Below are 10,971 nucleotides of genomic sequence, written 5' to 3'. Positions count from 1 at the left end.
CTGTCTGTCTGTCTGTCTGTCTGTCTCTCTCTCTCTCTCTCTCTCTCGTGTGTGTGTGTGTGTGTGTGTGTTGTGTGTGTGTGTGTTGTGTGTGTGTGTGTTGTGTGTGTGTGTGTTGTGTGTGTGTGTGTCCCCTACAAATCCCTCTTGAAAAGTCAGCTTCTTTAGAGCTCCTTCATTCCTCACATACACAGCAAGGGGCCTGGTGTTGCCCCTTTTATCCTCCCCGGGTAGCCAGGAAGCTAGCAGAGAGGATCCATCCAATAGTAAGGTCTAGATGTGTCGCTTCAGTCCGTAGATCCCAGCATTTGATGAATCGTGTGGACACTAGGACCCAGGGAACAACTCAGGCACAAAGCCTCTCCCCCCCCCCCCCCATCTCCCCAGCTGCTTCCTGCATCTCAGGCCTTCCTGCGGCCTCTGCCTCCTCCCCCGCCCTCCTCCCCTCCATCCTCTTCCTCCTCTTCCCGTTTTCCCACTCTCTCTGGGTTGGCCTGGCTGAGCTGGTGGAGGGACCCCTCCTACCCTTCCATTCTCGGTGTGTGGGTTTTTGTGGGACACTAACCCATAGCACGTGCAAAAGAGCTCAGTGCATGGGGGGGGATGGGGCTTGGGGAAACCGCCTGGGAACCCTGAAGATTGAGATGGGGAGGAGCCAAGAACCACTGGACTGGCTCCCTAGAGTAGCCTGCCAAGAGAGGGAAGATTTTTGGCTCTCATCCGGAGCTGCAGATGAACCTAGACCTCAGGCTTTCAGATGCCCCCTACCCCAGTTCTGCACTTGGGGACCTCTCCGGGGTCAAGAAGCCATCCAGGGGCCTCCTCGCCTTCTGACCCATCTTAGAAGCCCTCTTTTCCTGAACAAGCTTTAGAACTTGTTTCCAAATTCAAGTCTGGAGCTTGAGCCCTCCACCCTCACCCGACTGTGGCGGTTGGTTGGTTGGTTGGTTGGTTGATTTATTTTGTTTTATTTTATTTTATTTTGAGAAAGGATCTGTGCTGGCTTTGAACTAGCCACGTAGCCAAGGATGACCTTGAACTTTTCTAATCCAAGTACCTCCACCTCCTGAGTGCTGGACTCACAGGCTTGTGCGCTTGCTTCCCCAGGCTCTAATGCTAGGCAAGCATTCTAACAACGGTGCTATATCCCCAGCTCCCACTGTGATGGTTGGGCAATGCCCTTCTGTTCACCTCATTGCCAGTTGGGAATTCAGCAGTGTTCTTAGAGCTCCAGTGTGGATTGGGGGAGGGCCCAGGCCCCTGGGTGTTCTGCCCAGAATCTCCCACACCCTTTGTGGTGAGTCATCTTAACTGGTCCCAGCCCAAGGGGTCTGTGCCTACACTCCTGGCCAGGAGGGAGGAGGAGTTGAGAACCGGCTGTTAGTTTCTCCCCACCCCCCACCCCCAACATCCTTTGGCAGAAATTTACGATGAACTGGACTTAGAGGTACCCTCAGGTCTCCTTGTCCAGTGGTTTCTCAGGATAAAACTCCTTTAAGGGTTCTGGGATGTGAGAGAGTAAAGGGAATGAGTAGAAATTATTATTTCATGCACTTCTAGATGGCTGTGCATCTACGAAGCTGGAATTTCTGGAGAAGCGTTAGGGGAGTGAGTGATAACTATTTTACCATCACCCTTTCCTTGGAGTCAGGCGCTAAACAATCTGCCTAAGAGATGGGTGGGGCACGGGGTGTCACCTCCTCCATCCTGTCCCTACCTGTCTGAGGTAAACTTTCATTCCTCAGGCCATAATGTTCACCTAGTCCCTCCAGTTTAGCATCCCCAGGGATAATTGAAAACTTTTGGTCTTCCCGGGGGTCCTGTGTGGAGAAAAGAACTTTGACATAGTAGCCAGTGTACCTGGTGGTCTTTTTTTTTTTTTTTTTTTTTTTTTTTGGTTTTTTGAGACAAGGTTTCTCTGTGTAGCCTTGACTGTCCTGGAGTCACTTTGTAGACCAGGCTGGCCTCGAACTCGCAGAGATCCTGGTGGTCTTAAGATAGACATTCAGAGGGGGGGTGGTGGCGCACACCTTTAATCCCAGCACTCGAGAGGCAGAGGCAGTAAGATCGCTGTGAGGTCGAGGCTAGCCTGGTCTACAAAGCAAGTCCAGGATAGTCAAGGCTACACAGAGAAACCCTGTCTCCAAAAAAAAAAAAAATAGACATTCCTTCCATTCCTTTGTCCTGTATAGAGACTGGTGTGGCGTAGTTCAAGGTCTTAGCTGTCTGTGTGACCTTGCAGAAGTCATGTATCACTTTTGTGCTCTGAGGGGGATAAACTGAGGCCTGGGAGAGTGCCCAGCAGCTGCCATGCAATGACCAGCTGTAGAAGAAGGAAGAACTTTCCCAGCAATGCCTAAGTGGTAGAAACTGCAGCGGGGGCAGTGATAATCCTCCCTCACTCCTGGCCAAGCTCTTGTTTTCTCACACTCCGTCTGATGGGGGCCCTCTGGGGAAGGCGCTCTTTGACGACATGCCTGGAGGCTTGCTGGCTTTAAATGCCAGGTGTAACAGCAAAGATGGTGATGAAGATGGGCAGGGAGAGTCCGATGTGTGATAAGTCCCCCAGCCTTCAGCACCCTGGGCTCAGGCATGGGCTGGGTGCCAAGGCTGGCTGCTCTCCCCAGTCCTGGGCTCTTCTGAAAGTAGTTTCCATTCCATCACCCCACCCCAACCCCCAGCCACTGTCATCAGAGAAGAAGCTGATCCAGACCCTGCCCTTTGGCTGTTCTATGGTTAGTCAATAATGCTCACCCTGGTACCTCTTCCTTAGTTGGCCGGGGCCTTTGAACTACTTCTGGGATCCAAGGAGGGTATGCTGGTGTACCCACCCTTCCAAAGAGGAGAGCTCAGCCTCGGCTTGGCAGTGCCTCAGGGCGTTAGAGGGCCTTGGGTAACCTAGTCACAAGGACTAGGAAGGTGTGAGCAGTGGCCTGTACAGTTTCAGAGACCTAGCTAAGGCTCCACAGGTCTGAACGGAGTCCTAGGCCCTCCCACTTGCTCCATGACCTTGGGCTAGTTATTTCTGATCCCTCGGTTCCTAACACGCTCAACCTGAATGTCTGAAGTCTTCTGACTATGGATGGCCCTGGGTGACTCCTATTTCCCATGTGGCACAGAATAGAACAGGGCTTTCAAGTCAGACCATTTTTGTTTAGGACCTCCTCCCTACCCCCAAGCTGCCGCTTCCAAGCTCCACTTTGCCAGCGTTCTTCACTTGTAAGCTTGGAGACAATACATCAACCTCGAGGAGTTGCCGAGGTGCGAGCTCGGAGTGTAGGCTGTCACCGACCGACTGCACGTGTCTCGGAGCATGTCTTGGGGGCTGCACATGCGAGAGTGTGGGCAGGTATGTGGCTGAGAATGAGCACCGGTGTCTACAGCTCTTGAGTCTATTTTCATAAGAGAACAGAAGCCTCTGCTGCTTTTCAGGGGCCATTATGTGCAATTCTGGTGTATAAGCATTTCTGCCCATGGCTCCTCCACATCTCTCTGAAGCATTTCTGGTTGCTGTGGTAGAGATTGGTCCCAGGGCCTCAACATGCTAGGTTAAGTTATATCTCTTAGCTGCAGCCCTGCTCTAAGATCATTGTTTGAAGGTGACCTTCCTTCTGAACTTCCCGAAAGGTCTTTTATTCCTGCCTCAAGTGTCTCCTTGCACTGCAGGAAGAGCAACTGTGAGGTCCTTCTTCCCCCAGCTGGGAGATTGCTAATGTCATTTTAATTTTTATTTTATTTTCCCTGGCTGCTGGCTTTCTTCTCATCAGTCTCAACACTGTACCCTAGCGCACCTTGTAAAGTTCATGTGCTTCTTAGAGACTAGGGAGGCATGAGTGTGTGTGTGTGTGTGTGTGTGTGTGTGTTTTGGGGAAGTAGGGGAAGGGGGGATAGGACACAGCAAAGATTTCTCCAGATCCTCAGTTGCTTTAAAGGAAAGCCTATATTTAGCTGGGCTTAGAGGAGCCTGTAAATATGTATTTTGCAACAAGGCCGTTGTAGCCATGGGAGATCTAGAGACATGCAGGGAGGTCAAAGGAAAAGAAGCAACAAGAAAGATTGGGCGATATATTTGTTATCAGCAAATGCAAAAAGTTTCTATTGCCTGCTCCAACGGCTAAGAGCTCACATTTCTAAGTTTTTGATGGCTACTATTTTTCATCTGCTTTTTGAACCTTGTGGGAGGAAGAGACAGCTTTCAGAGTCACCTTCTCCCATAGGCCTCTGCCCATCATCTCCTGCCTGACTGGCTCCACCAGGCTCTGCTGGGCTCCCATGGACCGGGCCACAGGTACAGTCTTCAAGTAGCCTAGAGAGCCAGGTAGAGAATGGAAACCTATAAGCGATCTTGTTACTGTGGGGGCAATTCTTCAAGGAATTCAATTTTCTAATATTTTTTTCTTTTTATTTATTTAACTTTTAGTTTGATTTTTTTTCCCCATAGAAAATAAGGAGAGTTCAGAGCTGCATCAAAGCAGAACTTACGAATGCCAGTATTGGGTCATTTTTTTGCTTCGAGTTTATCCATATAAATATTAATTTGGGGGGGCTGGGGAGATGACTCAGTGAGTAAAGGTACTTGGGGTGCCAGCCTGAGGACCTGAATCCCATCCCTAGAACCTAAGTGAAAATTAAGGCACATGTGGTGTCCCATGCTGTGATCCCAGGGCTGGGGAGGCCAGCTAGCTCCAGGCCAGTAAGGGTCTCTTGTTTCAAACAAAGCAAAACAACCCCACCAAATCCAACACCCAACTGCAAACGCGTTTTCCACCCATCTTCTCCAGTGGAAACCATCTCCAAGCGCAGTGACTCCCTGTTCCCTCCCGCTGCTGTCCCTGGCAACCACCACCACTCTACTTGTGTGAACTTGAGTCCTCTAGGTACCTTATGTAAGCATCGTACAGAATTTGTCCTTTGGTGACTGGCTTGTTTTGCTGGGCTTTCCATAAATTGTGGTAGGTGTCAGCCCATACTTTCACCTCTTTCCCATGCATTTACATATTCATGAAACAGTGGAGCTGTTACAGCCCATGTAACAATAGCAGTAACTGTATGCGTCATTTGTACCTTCACCACCCAAGATTTTTGACAGTGGGTCCCAATGTGTACTCATGGCTGTGGTTGGTTCATTTTAATTTCTGTTTATCATTCTGTCACGTGAATAAGCCACAATGTAGTCATTGCCAAAACTCAGCTACTGACAGCGGTTGGGTTGCATCTGGGTTTTTTGTTTTGTTTTGTTTTGTTTTTTGTTTTTGTTTTTGTTTTTTCTGCTCTAAGCAGGGTTGCCATGAACATCCTGGGATTTTAGCTGAACCCATTCAGGATGTCTATCTAGAAGAAGAAAGTCAGGTCTTGGGTGATGAACTTTGACCTTGGCTGTAACTGCCAAGATGTTCTCTATAGCCGGAGAGTCCTCTTACTAGAGACTCTTTTTTTTTTTTAATCATTTATTTATTTTTATTTTAATGTACATTGATGTTTTGCCTCTGTGAGGGTGTCAAATCCTGGAGTTACAGACAGTCGTGAGCAGCCAGGTGGCTGCTGGGAATTGAACCCGGGTCCTTTGGAAGAGCAGTCGGTCCTCTTAACCGCTGAGCCATCTCTCCAGCCTCCTTACCAGCAACTCTTGCCAACATCTGCTATACTTGTTTTTAAGACAAGAGCTCACTGTGTAGCCCTGGCTTACTTGGAACTATCTAGACTAGGTTTGCCAAAAATTCACAGTGCTGTGCCTCCACTTTCCTCCTGGACTGCGATTAAAGGGGTGTATCCCCATGCCCACCTGCTACCCTTTCTTTTATTTGTATGTGTGAGCACATGATGGGTGTGTGTACTCACATAGAGGCCAGAGGACGCGCTCAGCGCTACCGCTGCCAAGGCTGTCTGCTTCTGAGATAGGGTCTCTCAAGGGCCTGAAGCTCATCACTTAGGCTGGACTAACTCACTGGTCAGTGAATTCCCAAGAAGTCTCCACCTCCCCCAGTTTTGGATTACAAGCATGTGCCACCATGCTAACCTCCCCCCCCCCCCCACACTCCTGCTTTAAACAAAAATGGGAGCCCTGGGGATTGAACTCAGGTCTTTATGCTTACAAGGGAAGTAATCCATTAACTGAGCCAACCTCTCTGTTGGGAGTTTTCACCTGTTGTTTTGCAGTGTTGGGCATCAAGCCCAGGTAGGTGCTTTACCACAGGGCTACATTCCCACCCGGGACTTCTTTGCCAGGCTGCTGCATGTGACACCGTGCTCACTGTAATGCACATGCCTTGATTGAGGTAAAGCACATTTACTGGGCTCATTGTCCATCTGGGTTTTCTCTGGACAAACCGCTTCAGTCGATATCCTTAGCTATACTATAGTTGCTTTGGATGAACGCTATAAAAAAAACCATGCAAGGGGGTGTGGTGGCGCACACCTTTAATCCCAGCACTCGGGAGGCAGAGGCAGGCGGATCGCTGTGAGTTCGAGGCCAGCCTGGTCTACAAAGTGAGTCCAGAACAGCCAAGGCTACACAGAGAAACCCTGTCTCAAAAAGCAGAAAGCAGAGCCGGGCGTGGTGGCGCACGCCTTTAATCCCAGCACTCGGGAGGCAGAGGCAGGCGGATGGCTGTGAGTTCGAGGCCAGCCTGCTCTACAGAGCGAGTCCAGGACAGCAAAGTCTACACAGAGAAACCCTGTGTCAAAAGACAAAAAAAAAAAAAAAAAAAAAAACCAGAAAGCAGAAAAACAAACAAAGAAATCTTTGAAGCCTGGAGGTGGTGGCACATGATTTTAATCCCAGACACTCAGGAGGCAGAGGCAGGAGGATCTCTATGAGTTTGGGGTCAGCCTGGTCTTCATAGTGAGTTCCAGGACAGCTAGAGCTACACAGTGAGATCCTGTATCAAAAATAAAACAACAGGGGCTGGAGAGATGGCTCAGAGGTTAAGAGCACTGACTGCTCTTCCAGAGGTCCTGAGTTCAATTCCCAGCAATCACATGGTGGCTCAGAACCATCTATAATGTGATCTGATGCCCTCTTCTGGCCTGCAGGGTTACATATAGACAGAGCACTGTATACATAATAAATAAAAATCTTAAAAATAAAATAAAATAAACATAAAACAACAACAAACCCCAAACAAACAGGAAGGAAGAAACCCTAGAGTTGGTTTATTCAGAGACTCAACTGAGACGTCAGGATGCAGGTTCTTCCCTCTTTCTTTTCCAGGTTCCTTTCAGGAGGGTAACTGGCACTCACTTGTTAACAGTTAAGGGGATGCCTCTTTTTTTTGCTTCCTTTTTATTAATTCATTCATATTACATCTCAATTGTTATCCCATCCCTTGTATCCTCCCATTCATCCCTCCCTGCTGCTTTTCCCTTACTTCCCTCCCCTATGACTGTGACTTAGGGGGACCTCCTCCCACTGTATATAATCATAGGGTATCAAGCCTCTTCTTGGTAGCCTGCTTTCCTTCCTCTGAGTGCCACCAGGTCTCCCCATCAAGGGGACATGGTCAAATATGGGGCACCAGAGTTCGTGTGAAAGTCAGTCCCCACTCTCCACTCAACTGTAGAGAATGTCCTGTCCATTGGCTAGACCTGGGTCTAGGTTCGATGTTTACTGCACGTATTGTCCTTGGCTGGTGCCATAGTTTGAGCAGGACCCCTGGGCCCAAATCCGCCTGTCATAATGTTCTTCTTTTAGGTTTCTAGGACCCTTTGGATCCTTCTATTTTCCCCATTCTCCCATGCTTCTCTCACCTAAAGTCCCAATAGGATGTCCTCCCCTATGTCCCACTTTCCTGGTAAGTGAAGACTTTCATGGGACATGCCCCTTGGGCTAGTGTCCTGATATGAGTATATACCATTTGACTCTTTCTGCTTCTGGGTTAACTCACTCATTATGATCATTTCTAGTTCAATCCATTTGTCCACAAATTTCGGAAATTCCTTGTTTTTAATAGCTGAGTAGTATTGCATAGTGTATATGTACCACAGTTTCTTTATCCATTCTTCTACTGAGGGACACTTAGGCGGTTTCCATGTTCTGGCTATTATGAATAAGGCTGCTATGAACACAGTTGAGCAAATTTTCTTGTTGTGTGCTGGAGCATCTTCTGGGTATATTCCAAGGAGTGGAATAGCTGGGTCTTGAGGAAGCCCTGTTCCCAGTTTTCTGAGATAGCACCAGATAGATTTCCAAAGGGCCCCCTCACCACATTTCCAAGATTGCTGCCCCAACTCCAGGTATTTCACACAGGCAGCAATGTGGAGATACCCAGAGGCAGAAGAAAATAGTAGATGCTTTGCATCCTAGAGTCCCTCCTACATCCACTGCCTCCTCTCTACCCCAATCAGATACTGGAATTCTATACCTATCTGTGCCTAAACCAATCATTGGCCGGAGGAACAAAGTCATTTGACCAACCACAGCTCATGAAGGCTCATCTTTCCCCAAAGCCTGACAGACAGCCTGACTCACTCAGGTCAGGGTTCTATGATGGAGAAAGAGAAATGGTACCATTTAGAATGCACTCAAGATGTTTGCTTTTTTTTAATTTTTTTTTTCTTTTTTTAAAGACATAGTTTTTAGCAGGGCGGTGATGGCACACGCCTTTATTCCCAGCACTCGGGAGGCAGAGGCAGGCGGATCGCTGTGAGTTCGAGGCCAGCCTGGTCTACAAAGTGAGTCCAGGACAGGCAAGGCTAACACAGAGACCCTGTCTCAAAAAATAAAATAAAATAAAAAAAATAAAAAATAAAAAATAAATTACTTTTAGTGCTGGGGATTGACTTGGCACATGTTAGGCAAGCGTCCTACCCCAGAGCTACACCCGGAACCCCTGCTTTTTGAGAGTAGGCCTCACTGTGTAGCCAAGGCTGGCTTAGGATTTGTGGTCCTTCTGCTTCCGCATCGAGAGGGTCGGTTTCTGGGAGGTCTTTCTATATTCTGAATACTGATGCTCTATCTGTTTTATGCATTCCCAACATTGCCACCCAGGCTGTCGCTTGTCTTTTCACTTTGTTCATAATGTCATTTTTATAATAGAAGGCTTTGGAGGGGGGGAATGTCAGTAATAGAATAAAAATCAATCTTTTCTGAACTGTGTCTCTTATGTAAGAACTGTTTTCCTACAGTCAGATTGCCTACATTTTCTCCTAATTATTTTAAAGTTTTGTTTTTCACTTTAGATCTTTAATCCATCTGGAATTAATATTTATGGATGGTGCAAAGAGGTTTCATATGAAAAGCCAATTGTCCTGACACTTTTTATTGAATAGACCCCTCTCTCTCTCTCTCTCTCTCTCTCTCTCTCTCTCTCTCTCCCTCTCTCTCTGAGCTGCTGTGCCACCCCCATCATAAATCAAATCCCCACATACACTTGGCTCCATTTCTGGGCACTCTATTCTATTGATCTCCTTGTCCACGCGGTACCAATACCACACTGTTTTAATTACTATCACTTTCAAAGAAAGTCTCGGTGTCTCTCTGGGACAGGCCCACTTTTTCTTCTTCAGAATGGTCTACCGCCCTCTTGGCCCTTTGCTGTTCTGTATGAGGTTTACAATCCGTCTCACGCTGAAGCTTCTCTTGAAATTTGTATTGGGCATGCGCGGGATCAGCTGATAAAAATGTGGAGAGAACTGTCATCAAGAAAGACAGTGAGAACGCTCAAGCTTAAACTGACCCCGTGTCTGCATCTCTCCATTTATCCCTTTTAGAATATAGTGTAATGCGTCATTCATAAATATCTTGTAAGCTAGGTGTTGTGGCCCTTGCCTTTTAGTCCTAGCACTCAGAAGGCAGAGAGCTAGGCAGATCTCTGTGAGTTTGAGGCCAGCCTGGTCCGAGCGGTGAGTTCCAGAACATCCAGAGCTATGCAGAGAGAAGAGGCCCTGTCTCAAAACAACAACGAAAATCTTGTAACATTTGCATATGTCTTATCTTGACTTTTCACAAAAGAATATTGGGTTTTGTGTATGAGTGTTCTGTCTGCATGTATTTATATGCACCACATGTGTGCCCAGTGCCCTCAGAGGCCAGAAGAGGACATCAGAGGCCTTGGAACTGAAGCCGTAGATGATTGTGAGCTGCCACATAGATGCTGGCAACAAAACCCAGATCCTCTATAACAGCAGAGAGTGCTCTTAACCCCTGTGACATCTCTCTGGTCAGTCAGTCTGTCTCTCTGTCTGCCTGCCTGTCTGTCTGTCTCTCCATCTCCCTCTCTCGCTCCCCCACCTCTCTGGGTATTTTTTATTTTTCTTCTTCTTCTTCTTCTTCTCCTCCTCTCCTTTTTTTTTTTTGTTTGTTGTTTGTTTTGTTTTTTCAAAACAGGGTTTCTCTGTTCACAACCAGGCTAGGAGAGTAAAATTTCTAATGAGTGGTTGTTAATGTGTAGAATCAGTGAATTTTTCTGTTTAATTTGTATTTGGAGGCTGATCTTTGTCCATTAACCTAGCCAAGGCTCAGTGGGTAAAGCACTTGCCATGTGAGCATAAGGCCTTGTCTGGGACTGGATCCCCAGTGCTCATGTGCAAGCCGGGTATAGTGGCATGCTCTCAGGCAGAGGACAGGCAGGTTCCAGGGGCCTTGCTGGCCAGTCATCTAACCATAACAGCAAAGCTCTTATGTTTAACAAGTGATCCTTGTCTCAAAAAATAAGGTGGTTGCTGGGTGGTGCACACCTTTAATCCCAGCACTCGGGAGGCAGAGGCAGGTGGATGGCTGTGAGTTCGAGGCTAGCCTGGTCTACTAAGCGAGTCCAGCACAGCCAAGGCTACACAGAGAAACCCTGTCTCAAAAAAAAAAAAAAAGGTGACAGTGAAAGATACCTGAATCTCTTAGATTTTCTCTGTAAATAATTCATCTATAAAAGATGCCAGCAATTGTCTCTTTTATCTTCCTTATCCTTTTACAACTATTTTATTTTTTGTAAAATTATACACATATGTGTGTGCAGGGGCTGGGGAGGGGCATGGGTT

At 47.4% G+C, this 10,971-nt stretch overlaps 1 protein-coding gene across 2 annotated transcripts in view; it reads left to right on the top strand.

Annotated features, from left to right (window-relative positions):
* The first annotated feature begins 3,026 nt into the window (after positions 1-3,026).
* SGCA (sarcoglycan alpha) overlaps positions 3,027-10,971 on the top strand; it is a 28,906-nt gene continuing 20,961 nt past the window's right edge. The window contains exon 1 of one of the 2 annotated variants that reach the window (XM_084748992.1): positions 3,027-3,349. In XM_084748992.1, coding sequence (XP_084605118.1) covers positions 3,109-3,349 — 241 coding nt within the window. In that variant the 5' untranslated portion in view covers positions 3,027-3,108. The remainder of the gene's footprint in view (positions 3,350-10,971) is intronic. The other variant, XM_084748993.1, reaches the window with a different exon arrangement.

The sequence above is a fragment of the Acomys minous genome (genome assembly GCF_964271855.1).
Source record: "Acomys minous genome assembly, chromosome: 12".
Classification (NCBI taxonomy): domain Eukaryota; kingdom Metazoa; phylum Chordata; class Mammalia; order Rodentia; family Muridae; genus Acomys; species Acomys minous.
The sequence above is the reverse complement of the archived record's forward strand: the minus strand, read 5'-3'. Positions and strand labels throughout refer to the sequence as shown.